The sequence below is a fragment of the Nyctereutes procyonoides genome, unplaced genomic scaffold, assembly GCF_905146905.1.
Source record: "Nyctereutes procyonoides isolate TBG_1078 unplaced genomic scaffold, NYPRO_anot_genome, whole genome shotgun sequence".
NCBI classification, from domain to species: Eukaryota; Metazoa; Chordata; class Mammalia; order Carnivora; family Canidae; genus Nyctereutes; species Nyctereutes procyonoides.
Window position 1 is genome coordinate 17,678,335 of NW_026575142.1, and position 21,371 is coordinate 17,699,705.

The following is a 21,371-nucleotide window of genomic DNA, read 5'->3' on the forward strand; positions in this document are numbered from 1 at the left end:
CAAAACTGTCTATGATTATGGCTCCTTAATCTAGACTAGTTGGAGGCTATAAAATATAATAAAAATTTCTAGACACTTGGCCATAATGGGAATTTCCATTTTTAATAGTAATAGATTTTTTAAAATCCTTAATATTTACAAAGTACTCTAGTTACAGAACACCACTACAAGCAGCATTTCATTTAATCCTTAACATTTTCTGGTAAAGTAGGTGGAACAATTACTACTATTCTTATTTTTCTGATAGGGACATAGATGTAGAGAAATTATATACCTGGTCTTTAGACATACAGTGAGGGGGGAGAACCATGACCCAAAGCAAGTAGTCTTTCTACTGACTGCATCATGCTACTTCCCGGTCAGGATTTTTGTAGATTTGCCTTTTTTGTTATCCTATTCTAATGTATGGCTGGGGGATGATGATGCTTACAATATGGTGTCTTGGCTGGGCCGGAGTGATAAAGACAATCATTTTGAAATTCCTCTTTTTTTAATGTAACAACTACCAAAAACGTATCTCATCAACAGCTTTATGGTCTAATCCTTAAAGAAGATCATATTGTATTGTATTGTTGAACTGAACTAATGTCAGGAGAACAGAGTCCAGAGAGATGGGGTCAATCATTGACTAAATGAAGTGGTTTTCTCTGTGTAATAAGGGAGAAATTGCCCCTATTTATTTCACAATAATTTAAGAAGCTCAACTAAGAAAACAGATGTGTGACTATTTAGAATGAAAGAGTACCTAATGTACCCAACTGAGTAGCCATTGTGAGCCAGGCGTTGTGATGCAGGCATGGCATAAGGATACTACTGGCCACAATCCACTATGTGCCAGTTGAAACCACAGCTTTGTAGAATATGGGAAATTGTTAGGAATTTCAGGGATTACACAGAAATGGAGGTGAGGAAAGACAGATGCAGATCAATGAAGATGGTAACAGCTTACAATGATGGGTTTAACCTCAAAAATGGTAAAGACACCAACTGTTCAACCACAACATAAAGGCTAAAAACACATAGACTTCTAAGTAAATGCAGCAACATGAAACACATAATTTGATTTCAAAGATTTGGTGTACAACAAAAGAATGCAAATATCAGTAATTTTTAATACTGATTACATGTTAAAATGATATTATTTTGGATATACTGAGTTAAATAAAACATGTTTTACAAAAAGATGTCTTCTTACTTTTTTAAGGTGGTTACTAGAGAATTTAAAATTACTGTGAATTATATTTTTGAATTATATTTCTGTTGGACAGTGCTGCTCTAGAAGGATGTATTGTGGCCGAAAGAAAAATCTGGGAAGTGGATGATCATGAAAAGGCTAATCACAGTGGATGCTGTCTTGGTGATACATGGACTGAAGACACAAGAAAGAACAAGCTGAGTGTTATTAAGCACACAAATTACAAAAATTCTGATGGCTCATGTGGGAACACAAGTATAGTCAGGAGGAATCTGGAAGATATAGCTGGTGATTCCAAAGTAAATGGACTGAAAAGTAAACAAAGTCGAGGGCTCATAGAATGGTTTTGTTTCATCTTCCACTTGAAGCACAAGTAAATGAAGGAGAAAGAGGTTTATAAAATGCTTGTTAGAAGTGAAGTCCAATCTTCCTCTAGTACCTTCCCTCTGGTAGCCAGTGACTGTTTCACACACACAATCTCTAGGTAGTATAATGCTCTAGTTAGCTGACAAAGCTGCTTAGTACACTCCACCAAATTACTGAACACTGACAATCCAGTTATCTTATTTATCTCCAGAAAATGTTCAGAAAAAAATTTATAATCTCTAGCCCTTTTCCCTGCCCCCAAATTATGAACCAGAATAATGAAAGGACCTGTTGGGATTCCACTGTAAGTGCCCCAAGGCAGGCCCTGTGTCTAAATGAATTCTCAGTACCCAGCCCTTACTGGTGACACAGTAAGTACCCCATAAGTATTTACTAAATACATTTTTAAAAATGGTGGTATACTGAAGGAAAAGTTCACATCTAAACAATATGGAAAGGCTAAGAATGGAAATTTTAGGCTGATAAGCTCACTACTGCAAATAGGTAATCAGATGGATGAGGGTGAGTACCTAGAAATAAAGAGCCAGAAACCAATAAGGGCCTCCTAAAATTAAGTCATGCAGGATAGACCTCATATTCTTTTTTTTTTTTTACCCTGCTTCTACATGTCCAGAGGATGTCTTAAGCAGCACAGTAAATTTTGACTTTCAAAAGGCCTTTGACAAAGTATTTGATTATATCTTTAAAAAATGTGGAAAAGTAGCAGACATGATGGTGGAGCAGTGATGAGACAGTAACAAGTAGAAAAACCATAAAGACTGTTGAGAGACTGAGGCCAACCCAAAGAGATTCTTCAGTAGTGTACCAGGAGTTCCTCTGGGTCAAGTTTTTCCTTCAGTGAGTTGGAGGAAGCATGAAAGGCTTATACTTAGGTAGCAGAAAGATGGGAGGGATAAGTACGGCACTGGATGTAGTTCAGAAGACCCTAACTGGGCTAGAGTATTTGAAAACAGCATTATAAAAACTAATAGGAATAAATGAATGCAGTCTGTATAATTTGGTATACAAATAAATCATAAAAAAACAAATATATCATAATATAAATAAAAATACAGAAACATGAGATAAATTTAGGACAAAGGGGATCTAGTGTGGTAGGAGCTCAGACGTTTATCAGATCACCAACAATACAATGTCAAAGCTGCTTATAGCTAATGCAATGGCAAGCTCCATTAAAAAAAAAATGCAGTTCTAAATAAAACTTGTTTTTAGTTCTCTTATATTTTGTACGAGGCAGTTCACATTTAGAACATCATGACAAGAGGAATTCTCTGGAACAAACAAAGGAGAGCAAACAACAGGCAGGAATAATTGAAGGGATTAAAGATGCTTTCTGATGAAGAGAAAGCCTACAGACTATATGTTAGAGACCTTCACATTCTTAAGAGTTTTTAATTCAAAGTGGCAGGGTACACTCAGTCTGTTCCCAGAAGCCACTTTTTTGAGGAAGGGAGGGAATCACAGATCTCCTTGAGAATTTGATAAAACCATACATCCTCCCTTCCAGGAAAAAAATACATACACAAACATGCTTTTTATACAATTTCAGGGGTTTCTGAATGGATTAAGAACCTTCAGCTTGTAAGTAATAAAGACCCAGGTTTCTGTTTCATTTAAGAAACCATTTCTCCTTCCACTTCTAAAGCAATACTCTTAGACTAGGGACATTGACAGAATTCCTATCCTGGGCACAGGGAGTAGAAGAGTCTTGAGCTGATGACCTGTAGTCCCTTCCCAATTCCAGGATTTTCTAATCTAAAAGGATTTTTAAAAATAATTTCACAGTATTTAGGGAAATATTTAAAACACTATTTGCTATTGTTAATCACACTATAATTTTAAATGCTAACAATTCTCATTATACTCTAGGAAACAAAGGTCGTTCAGGCACTAATGCAACTTATTAGGCATATCTGAAAAGGATTTCATTCACTAGATGTACAACTACAATGGGATCGGGTATAGAAATTATTTCTTGTATTACAAACAATAAAATATTTCTCTCCACACGTTGCCTCTCGAAAAACTTGGCTCCATACAGGGTGTGTGTGTGTGGGGTGTTTGATAGAAGTTCTACAACATACAACATTTGCAATGTAATTCTTTTGTATTTGGGTTACAAGGATTTTTCCAAGCAGCTCGTTTAAGGCATCATTAGAGGGGATAGCTAGAAGTTATCTTATTGGTAGCATTGCATAATTTCTATATTCTGCAGTTCTAGGCAACTCATTGCTGTCTAAACCTAAAGAGCTTTTTTACACATTAGCTAGAGGGAAGGAAAAGGGGTGCATCTAATTTTAATTCTACCCTCAAAGGGAAGTAAGCAAATCAAAGTACTTGAGCATAATGCTTATTTATTTAAAACTCAGGTTCTCCGAAGTCCTAGGTAAGAAAAACTTTGTATCATTCTCTTTAAGAAATATGTCCTGGACTTTACTCAAATTACTTCTATTTAAATGCTTACCACTAGTTCTGTTAATAATCTTGAAAGAGCCCCAATTCTGAAATAATTGCAGATACATTATAGGCAATATTACATGTGTTTCCTACCTACAAGCATATAGGACTATACTGAAGTTTTATAAATGCTTGTTGCTAACGCACAATGTTGCTTCTTGAAATGATTTTCATAATAAGTCTGAGAGCCTCAAGGAGAAGGGGTGTGTGTGTGTAATTTGTTTATGGAATTCCAGTGATAGACATACTCTCTTAAAAATCCCAACTTTATTATGGTTATTTTTCTATTGGGGCAAGTTATTACTGCATCCATTAATTTCTCAGCTTTTTCCAATTTCCATTGCTTTAATTTCCCATTCAAATCAATTTCTTAAAATGGAAAAGAAAATCTGCCATCAGTGGTAGACTTTAAGTGATATAGAGGGCTCATTTCTTTTCTAGTTCAAGTAATAGCCTTCCAGAAAAAAGATTAATGACAATGGATCTGTTTGCTATAGAAAGAACTGTCAAATTCTATCAAAATCAGTCATATTGTGTCCTTAGCTCTGAGCAGAACAAAAGACATTCAGATATTAAGAGGCCATAGGGAATTTCAGGGGTTAGTTTTAGGTTGTACTTTCCATCTGTTTTAGCTATAAATACAGCTGATGAGGAGAATTACCGAGGACATGGTACTCAAACTTCGGTGTGGAGCAAAACCACCAAGGCGGCTTTATCAAAACAGATTGCCAGGACCCAACTCCAAAATCTGTGATTCAGTAGGTCTGGGTTGGGGCCCAGTAACATTGCTAACAAGTTCCCTGGTGATGCTGTTGCTACCAGTCTAGGGACAATGCTTTATAAGCCCCTCGTACAGGAGGATCTCTGATATATAACTGGTTGCAACATCATTTTTCCTTTATCTATTCAAACTTTCATAGCTAACGGTTTCTGATTCATACTCTAGCCTGGACCCCAAAATGGCACATGGCTTTCTGTGGTCTCCGAACCTCTGTAAGGCACATCCTTCTCTAACAATCCTGCAGAAAATATTAGTAAAGAGTACAATATTTCTGGAAGAGGATATCAAAGCCATTTCTCAAGTTCCTCCCCAACTTTCTTTAAAACTCTTACTAAATATTTGGAATGAAATTCAAAAGCAAAATAGTTCATAAAGTCTATCTGGAAGAGGGGACTCCATCAGAATGAAGATTTATACTCACCAGAGAGGAAATATACCCAGTCGTGTGGTGATAAAAACCATAGCAAACATAACAAACAGAAGATCACAAATTTTCTGAAATTTGGCATAATTTGCCATTTTGGCAGCCTGTGAAAGGAAGGAATGTGATATATTAATTTAGTTAAACTGGTAAATGAAAAGCTTCTTTCAATATGCATGAGTCTCCTATAAGATATAACTTACCAGATGCATAAAATTGCCTGCTACTTTGAAATGTCATGCATCATGCATCAGTACTTATAAATTACCCATAAGTTGACTCAAATGTAACATTAGCTAAAAGTAAAACTACTGACTGTCAAAGATTTAATAAAACATTCAACAACCTGAAAAATTCAATTATATCGTTGATCTCAGGAAAACAGAAAAACATGAAAATTCTTGCATTATAGATGACATTAGCAAGCCAAAGACACCAACAGACACCAGAATTTGGCATAACAGGTCAAAGTGAAAGTGCTAGGTAATCCTTTAAAACTCTCTAATCCCAAATACTGAGGCCACAAACTTTATATAAAATATACGGATGGAACCTTGTTTCATTCTTTTCTCCTTTCTACTTAGAAATAAAGGTTTTCCTTAAACAGGCACAAGGAATATTCTGGGGACACAGTTTCTTGGCTTATTCTTATAAATTTAGAAATAAAGAATATGTCAAGATCATGTTATTTCAATGAATCCATTTAGGTATAATTTTCAAATTTATGTTAATGGGTCATCTTCTAGATGAAAGTCACTAATGTTCCAAGTGTCTGTGAGAATTACTCTAATAATTTATGATAGTAAGTTAAGTGACCACTTTTTAAATTATAAATTAGGGAAGAAATTACATCCCTTTTCCTAATGTCTACACTTTTTACAGATGATTCTAAGTAACAACAGGTGACACTGAAAACATAATTTTGCTCGATCACCTTCTTTTTACATTTTCACATAGAATTCACACACACCCACACACAGTTATAAATTGAAGATGTCTTGCTGAATTCATAACATTATTTTCTACTTCTTAGAAAGTTAAATTAGCTGAGTCAAACTTGAAAGGACTGTTGATAATATCCACAGACGCTACAATTTTGTAGCTTTAAGTAAAACATAGAGCTATGAGAGCAATGGATTCCTAAGAAAAATATCTCTTAATTGAGCAGAAGCCAGAGTTCTCAACTTTTAATTTCATGAAGACTTTGAGTATGACATCATGAATTATAGTAAGAAAGAAAAAAAGCATCTTCTGCTTCCTTCTGCCTAAACAAAATGGTAAGCCATTTTTCTCTTACATTCATTCAACAGTATTCAATAAAAAAGCATCAAACATGGAATTTTTCTGAATGTCTAGGTGATAGATCCCACTTCAAAGAGTTGATGGCTGACAAATCTCATTACTTGAATATTCTCAAGCATTAGTATATAATGTAAAAAAAAAACAAGTGATGAAGAATATTTGCTTTTAAGCCAAATGACTGGCATTTCTGGATTGTTTTTCTTTTCTGGATAAAGTGATAGACAAAGATTCAACCAGCTATTTCCATAGACATTAAAGTTGGCAGATTGTACAGGAGTGATTTCAAAATTGTAGACTGTATAAATCTCCACTTTCAAGCACACTCAGGGCTTAACCAAGTGATTACTGGTTTTCAGGAAACTGCCCTTATACACCTATAATACGTGTATGTTTCTTCTTTAAAAACTATGCTAAATAGAATTTAGCTTAAATCACTTAAAAAAATCATAGTGTCACACTATCATCTGACATATCTAGTCCAGTAGGACTGTTTTTCTCTTTCACAGCCTTCTAAGGTACAGAGTTTTTATTTTTTATTTTTTTAAACATTTTATTTATTTATTCATGAGAGACACAGAGAGAGAGAGAAAGAGGGAGAGAGAGGCAGAGACACAGGCAGAGGGAAAAGCAGGCTCCATGCCAGGAGCCTGACATGGGACTAAATCCCGGGTCTCCAGGATCACGCCCTGGGCTGAAGGCAGTGCTAAACTGCTGAGCCACCTAGGCTGCCCGGTACAGGGTTTTTAATGAAGCGTTGTATATATTTCAAATAGTGATTAATTATCTTTTTTGTAGATTCAATTTTGTCATGTGGAATTTCTGTTTATCCTGTAATAATGAGAGCATCTCTATATTCACAGTGACAGTATATACTTCAAGGCGCAGAACTGTGGGCTGATAAGAATAAAAACTCAGAATACAGATACTAAATGAAATTTCTAGAAGAAATTTGTACTCTGGTAAGTTTATCTTTCACCAGATACATAAATTTTTTAGCATAAAGTAAAAAATATTTTATCTGATTATATAACACTATTGGTTGTATCTCTTCATATGGGCCATAATCAAGAGTAAATACTACATCAAAATTTTCCTTGGGATTTTATCTTTTGAAATATGCTAGAAGCATTTTCCTTTTTTTTTTTGTTACTTTGATAATCCTGAATGATAATGGTTTAGAAAGTTAATCAGAATACAACCAATATTTCCTCAAATACTCTTTATACCTATATTTGGAGAGAACATAGTTTTTATATTTAATTGATAATTCATATACATTTTCACTGTAAAAATATTAGGATAAGATGTATATTGGCAGTAAGAACTATGACTAGTAATTAATTTCATCAGGATGTACAATACCATTAATAACTAAATTGAGTTACATACACTTCCCAGATACATCAGTGTGAAACTTAAACACCAGAAACACAACCTATTCAAGTAATGATTTTCCAATTGTAAAACATTCATTTCTTAAGTGTGGGACAGCAAAGGTTTTATTATTCCACTAATAAAGAATGCTAAGATGATGAACATTCTTTGCACAAAAATTAATGGACTAAAGTCTCATTTTACCAACTTAAAAAAAAAAACACTTTGCAGTTTCAAATCCATCATATGCTATCTTTCCCCAGTGCCATCTAGCATAACATGGGAGAGCGGATGATCTTAGAGATTTCATGAATTCTGGATTTCAAACTCTTAAAGATGAAAGGAAACTTTTACCTCTAGAAGAACATCAGCTGAATCGTGAAGACAGAGGACCAGCGTCCCTACTCGGGCCATATTGTTGACATATGAAAAGGAAATCAAGAAAATAGCTACAAGGTGATGCAGGAACATAATGCCAAAGTCCTTGGGGAAGGAAAAACACAGCCATGTTAGTTCTTAGAGGACAGCAGTATTTCCATTCATTTCTTCCATTATTCAACAAATACTTCCTAAGGTTCTTAACAGACCTAGCACTGGAACTACTAAAATGAGTAAGATGTATTTCCTACCCTCAGGGAGCTCACTACAGAATGGCAGATACATACAGGGATCAGTGACTATGGAGGATGTGATAAATACCAAGACTAACACCAGATATAAAGGGTGTTTTGTATGTAAACCAAGGAATTTGAAGCTATGGGAGAAAATGCCTCAGAATTTCAAGCAAACAAAGACATTACTTGGATTTGTACTTTAGGGAAACTCTTTTGGGCAGCATCACAGGTCCAACGGAACCACTTCATAGTCATATCGTGGCTAGGGATTCTTCATCCTTCTCCTGGAATATGTCCATTAGGGTGTTAAAATAATCCTAACATGGCTCTTCTGAAGAATCCTATACAAACAAACTCTAAATTTTAACCTTTACCTGTTCATAGTCATTAGAAAAAGTAATGATTGGCCACCTTTATTTTGGTCAGTTTCAATGGAGCTGGCTGTTGCCCCACAGGAGATCATCTTTCTCTGACACTGATTTATCTCCTGACCATTTGGACATGGTTTCTTATGATATGGAATTTCTGTTGCTTAGAAATACAGACTCTCATTTACTAATATTTTTATTCTGTTTATTTTTAAGATTTATTTACTTGAGAGAGAGAGCATGCAAGTGTATGAGTGGGGGAGCAGAGAGAAAGGGAGAGAGAGAATCTCAAGCAGACTCTTGCTGAGCTCAGAGCCCAATGTAGGGTTTGATTTTGTGACTCGGATCATGAATGAGCTGAAATTGAGAGTTGGATGCTTAAGCGAATGAGCCACCCAGGTGCCCCTTTGCTCATACTTAAATCTATTTCTTCCAAATCTATTACTTGGACTTCTCTGGGATTTAAATGCCAAGATTGGACCTAATGGTGGTGTACTTAAAGCCTTAGAAAAATAAGGCTATTCATGTAAAGACAAATAAATTAACCAAAATGAAAAGCATATTATTACAGAGAGAGAGAGAGGGAGAGAGAGAGAGAGAGAGAGAGAGAGAAGGCAAGTGTATACACACACACACACACACACACACACACACACCCTCTTTATTCAGTAGCTATTAATGTCATATAGTTTTGGATTTGAAAGGTCAAGCTCAGTGACTTTTAAATGTGTTTGAAACATTTAAGCAATGGCCTTTGTTTAGATCTTGCAAATAACTAATGATAATCTATAAGTAATGAAATATTGCTATTAGGTCTTTGTCACTTATTTCATTGTATAGTTCCTATACTGAAAATTTTTTTAATTATTTGGTTTTAATTTATATAACGTGAACCTACAAAGCTATGGATATTTATACTGTTTAAATTCCTGTGATACAGAACCCTTAAAAATGTCTTTTTATGTTTTACAAAACCAAGGTTTAAACAATGATGAAATAAAGTTAAATTTGTATGTTAAACCCAAAAAAAACCTTACAATGTTTCAGTGATTCTGCATATACTCTGGTAAGTTTATCCAGAGATTACTTTTCTGGTTGGAAATGCCAAACATTTACTTATAACCATACATATTGATTTATTACTAGGATAAACAATGCATTGGTGTCCTAAGTAAGGTCAAATGATTTTAAAAATGAATTGCAACTATTTCTCCTTTTCAACTAACCTAGTCTCCAAATTAAGCATGTTAAATTGATGGTGGATATCACTTTTGAAAAAATCACCTCAACAGTCAATTCCAATTGCCCACAGCAGAACTACAGAATCAAGTCTTGCAAACTATTGACCTACCACTATGCTCCTTCCTTCAGAACCACATTCACTGTACGGTTTTCAGCTCACTGGCAGAAATAATGATCATGCTATTAAATGAGTTTCATGAGTGATCATGTACAGACTCAACAGTTTTACCTACTTCTGATTTTCTGATGTTCTTGTGGGATCTAGGATTTTCCTAAATCATTAAAGTTGGACAATACCAAAATGCCTCAGGCATACAATGAAAAAACTGCTCTGATAATGTTTTCCACCAGAAGGTGAAATCTCTTCTCTCCAGGCTGTTATCAAAAATTTATTAGGTTCCATTAACCTGGAGTATAGTGTTCTACCAAACAATAGCTACTTCAAAACAAAGCATTCAGTGGAACTAACCCATTAACCAATATTTTAAACTGTTTCCTAAACATAATTAAACGAAAACATACCACATTGAATCCAATAGTTCAGTGAGTTTATGTTTGCCTACGCTCAATACACAGATTTAAAGTCTAACCAGCTGAGTACCTAACCAGAACGACATTTTCCACATTTCCTATTGTTCAGCCCTGAATGACTGCTCTGGATTACTGAAAGAAAACAAGAGTTTTTTCTCTATATAGTTTAAAAATGAATAAATATAAATTGATTAGAACCTTACGGGTGATTAAGACCATTTTATAAATTAAGTTTCCTAATTTGTATCTGATAAAAATGTCAATAAACAACACAAAGCTTCTGGCCATATAGCAGGCGTCCCTTAAATACAAGAGCCTTGTTTTTGAGACAAAGTTTGCTTTTTGAAAATGATTTCTGCATGTAAATCCCCTGGTTCTAGAAAACATTTATTACTGAGAGACTCAGAGTTATGCCCATGGCAGAAGACCAATTTTCATTATACAGTCATATCTGTATGAATATGAAAAAAGCATGAATAATGAATTTTGTCTTTTACGTGTCTGCTTCAGAGAGCATTACAAATACCTTCAATGAAACCATAAATCATTATTTTCTGTGTTACATCTCCTTACCTTGATACTTTTCTTGAAGTAGGCACTGAGTTTGGTCCAAATAGCAGTTTTTAAATAAATTGTCAACTCAGACCTTATCAATGCAGGGTAGGAAACTCCCTCCTTAGGTCTGTTATTGCAGAAAATGACTGGTGTGTAGGTAGACACAGGCATGGCTGCAGGAACCTTTGCATCTTAGGTTGAAGAATAAGAATGTTTTTCTGCATTTTTGGTGGCAGCAATTAGGTAGAAAGATGATGATTTCTTCTTGGCGTTCAGACTGAGGATTGATTCCAAAGACCTTACTGAAAACAGACCGGTCTGGCCACCTGTTTCACTGGTGTGCCCAGCCTCCTGCTGTTCCACCATATTGTTTCTGGGCATCTTCACAGCCAAGATTAAGGGCTCCTTCTATGTTTACTGCTAAATATAGACCCTGACCTCAACCCTCATTCCAGTGGCTGTTCCTATGTTAATTATCAGAGATGGAGGTTGGGGGGGGGGGGGATGTAGTCATGACTCGAAGTCAATTAGAATGAGTCTGTAATAAAAGAATTCAAGGAAGAGCCATCCATTTTAGAAACTGCTAAGATGATGCTGTTTTTTTCCTTATTACATATTGAATGGCATTTAGAGAACCTAGAATAGCCTCTTGGTCTGTTATGTGTAGCTTCTACAAAAGAAATTCCTGGATTCATGTAAAATTTCAGTTACTTAAGCTCCATTGCCAACTGTTAGAGTGGGAAATGGCATCCTTAATTCAGTTCTCCAGGGGAATTTTTGCAAAATAAAATATTAGTGGTTAAAGGCCAGAGGGATCACCCTCATGAAAACATAAGTCTGATGTTCTATATGATGGAATTCCCTCTGCAATAATCGGGATTCAAAGATTTGGAAATAATGCTCTGTCTACAGGAGGCACCAGAAATTCATCTTCATGTATAAATTTTTATGAACAAAATTAACTCATTTCTCATTTGGGGAAAAAAAATCCTCAAACAATAAGAAACTTGTTCCCTAAATTCCCATTTGCTGGATAAAGTATTCAGAATTTTATATAGTTTCTTTTGGGAATAATCTTTGCAACAAATAAAGGAAAACAGTGGTGAACCTTCTGAAAACAGAAATAAGAAGACCAAGATTTTAAGTGATAGCTGATTGTGTATGGATAGTGAAGAATATGAAATATTTATAAAATGCAGGCAAAGAAAAGGCTCTTCCTTCTCAGGTACAAATGACATGTATTAGCTTTCCTGAACTAAAGAAGTGAAATTAACAAATATAATAAACTTATAATAGAAAATTACCTGAATAGAAATCAGGTAATTAGCACCAGGTTACCCATTTAATAAATTTTCAACTTCTCTAAGGAACAGAAGGACAACATCATAATTTATTTTTCAGAGAGCAAGAACAGAGAGGGAGAGGCCAAGGAAGAGGGGGAAAGAGACAGAATCTTAAGCAGGCTCCACACCCAGCACAGAGCAAATGGAAGGACAGGGGTTCAATCTCACAACTCTGAGATCATGACCTGAGCCAAAATCAAGAGTCAGATGCTTAACAGACTGAGCCACCCAAGTGACTCGGCAACATCATAATTTTAAACTGATTTCATTATACAGCAACTACAAAACAACAGTTGAAAGCTCTCATGGCTGTTTTGTTTGGTTTTAAATAGTTGTTTTTTTTTTTTTAATTTGAACCTTCAAGGTAGATAGAAAATTGTGTGACTTTTGACAAAGTAACATATTGTTTTTTATAGAGATCAATAATAAACTGTCTTCCCATATCTTCACTGGGATTTTGCAACCTGAAGGTAAAACTCAGAAAGTTGGGGACAAGCACAGCTGTCCAGGAAGTGGACTACTAGCACATAAGTTGTCAATGTGCAGGAAAGAATGGCCACTCAGGCTCCATCTCCACTGCGACACAGATGCACAGATGGAGGCGAGGAGGATTTCAGACAAAACTTACATATGGCAAGAATAATCATAGGTACTTTTTCCATTGAGGGGATACGAAAATAGGTTCTCAACCTTTGGCTATAGCTAAAGTCCTGATTAAGAGCATGAAAAAATATATATATATATTTTTAAATACATTTTAAAAAGCTAAGAAACAAGAGACTAAAATCTGTGTAGGTCTTGAGATGATGACTAAAATAAAAATATATTCACAGTGATTTACAAAAATCAGTTGATTCTGATTTGCTCCGTATTAGGCAAGTTGAGGAAAATTATACCTTTCTCTTACCCATATGTCATGTGAAAAGTTCACATAATGTACTTAAAAGATATCAACCTTTGGGTACTTAAGAGTCTCCGTCAATTTATTTGGGTATTTTATTTTTAGCTGGCCTTGAATGTTGGTATACTATAAAGAAAACTGGCTAATCGTGCCATTTAAAGAAAGACATTTCAAATAACAAAGCTCTTCAAAAATTGTAACTTGAATTCACTTTAGTTCTCATGGAAAGCCTATGCTTGCTAGGCTTCATGGGAAAATCTGGGAAGGGATAAAAAAAGTATGATTGATTTGAGAAATATTTGTTCAGTTATAAAGTAGTTCTGGCAGAAATTATTCTGTTATCCCTTCTCTAAAATTCAATCCATGAATAAATCTTCATTTATACTAAATCTACAGTCAAGTCTATTTCAACAATTTTCAACAATAGATTAGATTTTTCCACCTTTGGACTAAATATATACAGACTGAGGTCTTTGCAGATGGTAACTGTCACATACAAACATCATTCTAAAAACAGGTGCCAACACATTGATTAAAGACATCTGAATTTATCAGTTACTATGAAATTATTTTAAAAATATGTACTGATGTGACGTAAATACCTCTACCAGCCATTCTCAACTCTCAAATCCTCATTATTCAGCAAATAGTACATCTCGGCTACTCCACTTTAGAGCAGAGAAAGGTACAATATGGCCCTCATGCCAAATCTGGCTCTCCATTTATTTTCGCAAGTAAAGTTTTATTAGAACGCTGTCATGTTTGTTTGTTTAAATATCGTCTATGGCAGTGTTCTTCCTACAGTAGCAGAGTTGAGTGCTTGCAACAGAGACTGTGTGGTCTGCAAGTTTAACATGTTTACTATCTGGTCCTTCACAGACAAGTCTGATGGCCCCTACCTTAGAGCCACATCTAAGGACATATTACGGGAAACTTAAGTCATGGGAGCTGAGATGTGACAAATACATTGTCATGTCCAACTTCATCACATTTTCTTCCAAAAAAGGATGTGCAGGAGATTTAATTTTCATAGCTATTTTGAAGTAATCTGTAAAATACTACTTTTAAGATTCAGATAAACTAAACTAAAATTCAGATAAACTATAAAAAAAGTTTTGGCTGATAGGTCTATTGAAACTCTCATGATAAATTACAACTACAACTTCAAGAAGATTTGAAAATCAAGAAGTTTCTTCACTGGTTTCTTAAAACAAAAGCTGTCTGTCTGGAGGCAATATGACTTTCCCTACTGCTAGATGTGCCATTACTTTATAGCTTCTGGGAGCATATATAAAATTAAATAAAGAACCGCTGTCTAAGCAGTGTTTACCCAATCTTTCTCCTGTGTAACATTTATGGTACCATTTCAAGATCAAGAGCTCATAATCTTGTCTCCTATGAATTATTTAGTTAATATTTAATCTTTAATTGATTTTATTACTGTGGAAAGGGATACAATAAAATTTTATTTGTAGGGCAGAAAACAGTAAGATGGTGCTACGAATTCCCTTCCAAAGTGCCTGGCCAGAGAGAAGAACTTAATTTGCAACTCCCTGGAGTCCTCTTTTCATGCTTTCCTTTCCTTTCCCCATTAAGAGTACATTCTCCAAATACACTATGGTTTCAAATGACACAGATATTTTTCTTAATTATATACACATGTTTTTTTTCTCCTTGAACTTTGGGTTTTTAGAGATTTTCATCACTAGCAGGCTTGCCAAATTTCAGGTACCTGTAGTTGTAGGCCTTTTAGAGATGCCTTCTGGGCTCTGTTTAAATTACCAGTCATAGTCACTTGTACAGCTTTTAATGCTAGGAGGTCGCTTTTGAGACATTTTAAATATACCCGATATAATGGTCTTAAGTGGTGCACAGGTTTACAGACTTATTCTCTCTCTCTCAATATTCCTGAGGACAAAAAGCAATGGGAACACTTAAACCCATCTATGTTGAAAACATCCAGAATGATCAGTAGGGGGCAGACTGTGCTCAAGTAAAATCAGAAACATCCCAGGACCTGAAAGCCATCACCTTCATATTTACTATAAAGCCCTTGAGGCCCAAAATGACAATGGGCAATCAAGAACTCAATTTTGTGCTTTAGATGAAGATGAAAAATGTCTCCTTCAGGTCAACTTATTTGGGACAATGCTGTAAGTTATCAGAAGGGGTTCAGAGGAACTCTGTTACCATAAGCCTTATCTCTAGTCTTCTAACTCCTCTTCCTTCAGCTGCCTGAACCCCCCACTCTTCACAAACAGCCAGAACTCTATCTGTAGAATTCACCTGTCAAGCTTCTTCTTGCCCTCATACAGGCCTCTGGCCATGCAGTTATTTATTTATTTATTTTTCTGGCTGGAACCCTGGTATTTTCTCTTGTCTTCTCCAAGCCTAACTCCATTCGGACTACCTGGTGAACTCCTTTCTATCTTCCAATAATGCCTACTAATCCCCATACTCCAAAGGCTCTGCTGACACTGTAATTTAGTCACATGAAGCAAGTATTACTAGAACTGCATTTTATAAAGAAACTGAGGCACAGAGATGTTATGCAATTATTCCAAAGTCACATAGTAAGAACAGGCTAGAGCCAGATCTGAAGTTGGTTGTGTGTGACTCCTAACTACACAGCAGGCTGCTGCTCAGAAACAAATGTGAAAAAAGATGACTGTGAGGAAGGAAGGGAATCACAGAGAGAGGATGCTTCTGAAAACACATAGAAGTGAGAGACTGACAAATAGAACATGGTCCATATCTGGAAAGCAGGAAGAGAAGGGGATCAAGAGCAAATGTGCAGGGTTGGCCATGAGTGGAAAGGATGCCCTTTCTTAGGAGGGCAAAAGGAAGGAAATGGGAAGGGGTCTGTTTTATTTATGGAGATAGAAACAGAGGGGATTTATGAGTCAGGGAGAGAGCTAGAGCTACAATAAACCATCTTAGGATGACTTGAGAGAAACTCCCCAGAGGCAGCTGAACCACTGCACCTCCCAAATGAAAAGCAGAACCTTCCAAGTGCCAATGGTACCTCCTGCGAGAAGGGGGGGGGGCTCCAGAGGCCCTAGACTTAAAGATCCGGAGCCTAGACCAGCCTCACTGTATAGATCCTGGGATGTGAGTCTCTCTGCAATGCAGCAATGCTGTGGCCCTTTGCACTGTACTGGAAGAAGAGGCTCTCAGCTGTCACCCTCCTGCACTGTGGACAGCAGTATGTACTGCTGCCATGCCCAGGACTGTCCAGTGCCCAGGAGTCAGACTGTGACATCTATTTTTTTTTTAAATTTTATTTATTTGAGAGGGACTGAGAGAGAGAGAGAGAGAGTGAGAGAGAGAGAGAAAGAGAGATAGCAACAGAGATAGTGAGAGAACAAGAGCCAGGAGGAGAGGGAGAAGCAGGCTCCCTGCTCACTCTGGGCTCCATCCCAGGACCCTGAGATCATGACCTGAACCGAAGGCAGACATTTAACCAACTGAGCCACTCAGGTGTCCCTTGGACTGTGACATCTAAAGATGCTTAAGAGCCCTCCTCTGGCAAGGCACTTGGGAATTTGATTGCCAGATTAAGCCACTAGTTAAGGCAGCCTTTCAATAAAACTCTATAAAATCACCCCATAAAACATTTCTTTTCCAGAAAACACCGTTCCATTGTTCTCAGCCTGCACACAGCACTGAGTTGAAATGTCCTGATCACAGGTGGTATACCTTATTAAAATCAGCAGCCTCTTCTTCCCTTCTTATATTCTGAAGACACAGTAGTGAGAAAAATACAGGCCAAGGCCTAAGCATCAGGAAGATCTGCCTCAGAACCTGGAAGGATCTACTCCAATCATAAATGAGAATATAAAAGAGCAACCCTGCACCTCTGTGAAGGAGGTGGTAAGTGGCCTGCCTGACTGTCTCCTAGTAGAAGCTCTGAGGTTGTTACACAGAGAGAATGCCACATCATGCTCCATCCCTCTCATGATCACCAGGTACACAATGGCATGGTTTTAGTTTTTCAAACAAAGAAAGGATACACTGATACAAGCTGAGGTATTACCTTGGAAGTCCTATCTCTAGAAAATACTTAAATAACCTACACTAGCAGTTCTCTCATGTTTTGGTCTCAGAACACTTTTATATTTTTAAAAATCACCGAGGACACCAAACGTGTTTGTTGATGTGGGTTATCTCTACTAGTATTCACCACATTAGACATTAAAACTGAGAAATTTGAAAAACACTTATTAACTAAAGTCTATTACATGTTAATTAACATAGTTTCGTGAAAAATAACTACATTTTTCAATATTTAAAAAAATGGTGAGGAAAGTGGCAGCTTGTTCAGCTCTTAACACAAAGCACCACGTGCATATGATTTTTCTTGAGACACTACATAACACTGAAAGGCAGCAAAAGTTCTTTATGCCTGCCTCCCATTTTATCACACAAGATGCTTTTAAGTGTTTACTCAAGAATAGAGATTTAATAAAATTAACAGTTTTCAATGGTTCATCAGGAGCATTCAAAACTGAAACTGACATTTTTTTAAGATTTTATTTATTTATTCATCAGAGAGAGAGAGAGACAGAGAGAGAGAGGCAGAGACACAGGCAGAGGGAGAAACAGGCTCCATGCAAGGAGCCCAACATGGGACTCCATCATGGGACTCCATCCTGGGTCTCCAGGGTCACACCCTGGGCTGAAGGCAGCGCTAAACTGGTGAGCCACCTGGGCTGCCCACATTTTTTCTTTCTGCAAGCATGTGGCGGTGAAGAATACAATAACTACAAGTACCGTTTGGGGCCACCGCCTGCAACTTTGCCCACTATTACTTCTGGACTATGAATACAGTTTCAACACAGTCAGAAAGGCAAATGTCATCTTAATATTATTATGAAAATAGTTTTCACCTTGCAGACCTCTATGGGCCACAGATTACACTTTGAGAAGAGCTGATCTAGAAAAATTATTTCCAAATATTGCTCAAGAAAATGATAATTAGCCAATATTATTAATAATAGCTATGCTAGGCAGGATATACTAGGTTATGTGTCAAGAACAAAGCACTTCAAATTTCAGTGATTAATTTATTTATTTTCTTTTAAGATTTTATTTATTCATGATAGACACAGAGAGAGGCAGAGACATAGGCAGAGGGAGAAGCAGGCTCCCAGGCAGAACTCGATCCCAGGACCCCAGCATCACACCCTGAGCCCAAGGCAGACACTCAATCCCTGAGCCACCCAAGCGTCCCTAAAATTTCAGTGGTTTAAAACAAAAATGTGTTTCCTATTCACTGCTTATGAGCTGGGGGGGTGGAGGTGGGGCTGGTACTCTGCTCACCATAGTCACTCAGGGACCCAGCTGATGGAGCAGCTTCCAACTCAAAAGTTACCAATCACGATACTACAGGGGAAAAGAGACACTAGAAGGTCTCACCAGTGATTAAATACCTCAGAGTGACTCAAGTCAGTTCTGCTCACAGCGTACCCATCACCAGGGCCCATCCAACCATAAAAGGGGGCTTGGCTGAGCAGTACAAGTGCCTGGGGGTAGAGAGGTGGCAATATTTGGTGAACCATGTTAATTACCGCAGTAATAACTAACATCTATTGGGCATTTATTATGTGCCAGGCACTGATCAAAGAGCATGTATTATTTATTTATGCTCACAATACCCCCAGGAGTCAGTTCTATGAACTCCATTCTTTGGATCAGGAAATCAAGGCACAGAGAAGGAAAGTAGCTTGTTCAAAGTCATACCGCATTACCATTAGTGTTTTTTTTTTAATAATAAATTATTTTTTATTGGTCTTCAATTTGCCAACATACAGAATAACACCCAGTGCTCATCCCATCAAGTGCCCCCCTCAGTGCCCGTCACCCATTCACCCCCAACCCCCGCCCTCCTCCCCTTCCACCACCCCTAGTTCATTTCCCAGAGTTAGGAGTCTTCATGTTCTGTCCCCCTTTCTGATATTTCCTACCCATTTCTTACCATTAGTGTTAAGCAGGCATATGGACTCCAGAGCCCATGCCTTTACCTTTTAATTGACCAAAATTACAATAATTTGTGACCAATGGCTTTGGGGGTTTTATTTGTTGGCTGGATTTAGTGCCATGTGTTGGTTCAACCAAAGTTTGGTCATTATATGCTAGGTAATGTTTTAAGCTCTATGTGTCAAGCATCATACCAGACAGTATTCATGGATATTATTTCATTTAATTCCATGCCAGCCTGCTTCCTTATAAAGGAGATTACTGCATGCTATTCTTTCACCTTAAAACTAATTGAAGCAGGGAAGATCTGGAGCATGGCAAGACCCTATTCACAGCACAGGTGCCAGGTATTCTCTGAAGAAGTTACCAGAGAGCAAACACAAGCCCGTCAACAAGTTTCTTGCTAAACGTAATCATCATACCTCTCTCTGTTAGGAATCTTTTACAGGATGTAGTTTTTCTCAGGTTAAAGACCAAAAGAGCAACAAGCTGCTTTCACCAGCTGGGCCCTGGAACCTGGCCATGGATGATTTCCTACAAAGGACTCTGAACACGAGCGGGGTTTATTGGCCAAGGGCCCAGGCTATCAAGCCAAACAGCAGCTTAGTTAAAAGGGACATAGGGCTTAGACATGAGCAAGCTGTTCTGGGCTCCAACACATTTATTAGTTTCCCTTGGAAAATTTAGATGTGCAGGAGAAATGCTCATTGTGAACAGGTGCTAAAGAACAGAATTTCAATAAAAATTAAGCCTTGGGATATAAATGATGTTTCAAATAATATTGAGTACTGAGAATATACCGGATGTTCTAATAAGATCCCTTAACAATTTTGTTCTTACAGAAGAAGGAAGGAAAATAGGTAGAGAGGGAAGGAGAAACAAATGGAGGGAAGAAAGAAGAAAAAGGTAAGTAAGGTAAAATCCTCAAAATATCTTGGTAGCACATAAGAGAATATTTAAATTATAAGTCCAAGATACCAAATGACTACATCTGGGCTTGTCCCTTCACTCTGGGAAGGTTAATAATAATATATCCCATCACTGACTAAATAAGTACCAACCCCAGGAAGGATCAAGAGAAAGGCATTTTTATTATTTTTATTTATTTATTTATTATATTTTTTAATAAATTAATTTTTATTGGTGTTCAATTTACCAACATACAGAATAACACCCAGTGCTCATCCCGTCAAGTGTCCCCCTCAGTGCCCATCACCCATTCACCCCCACCCCCCGCCCTCCTCCCCTTCCCCCACCCCTAGTTCGTTTCCCAGAGTTAGGAGTCTTTATGTTCTGTGTCCCTGAGAAAGGCATTTTTAAATACCAGATTCTATTTAGAAACAGAGCAACAAAGAAAAAAAGTTGGCAATCCTAGGACACTTCCGGAGGAAAAGAGTTTATGAATAGAAAAGCCATTTTAGAAAGACTTATAAACTCAATGGGTCACAAAAAATGATTTCTAAACCTCACTTCAGTTATTGATCATTAACAGTTTGAGGCATGCATTTGAATTCAATGTTTATAAATCTTGGTTCCTATTTGAAATGGCCATTCAAGTTCATTGTCATTTAACAGGGAAACTAAAAGAACATTCTTTATAATGTTCTATTAACAACCCTAAGAAAAATCTTCGCTACTGGTCAATGGGTGTCTTCATATGGCTCTATTTCGTAATTAGGAAGTAGGTGTTGTTATAGGGTTTAGTTAATAGTTGGTAGGGATAATGCAAGATAGGGAATGTATCTGGTTGCCAGGACATTCGATTGATCCTTGCTGATGGATGGAACAGCAGATTGTGCAAGTCCTGGAGCAGTACAGAGAACAACCAGGGACCCGCAGGGACAGTTCGCATGGTGCAAAGGAGAAAAGCAAATGCTATGATTCACTAATGAGAGATGGCAACAGAGAAGAAGGCTCTTCA

General features: G+C 36.9%; 1 protein-coding gene across 1 annotated transcript in view; it reads right to left on the minus strand.

The window, feature by feature from the left end:
* The window catches only part of CERS6 (ceramide synthase 6), a 294,381-nt gene that overhangs the window by 46,265 nt on the left and 226,745 nt on the right, over nucleotides 1-21,371 (minus strand). Inside the window, exons 7-8 of the mRNA XM_055308130.1 lie at nucleotides 8,272-8,400; nucleotides 5,242-5,348 (exon numbers count right to left, since the gene is read on the minus strand). Of these exons, the coding sequence (XP_055164105.1) occupies nucleotides 5,242-5,348; nucleotides 8,272-8,400 (236 nt within the window). The remainder of the gene's footprint in view (nucleotides 1-5,241; nucleotides 5,349-8,271; nucleotides 8,401-21,371) is intronic.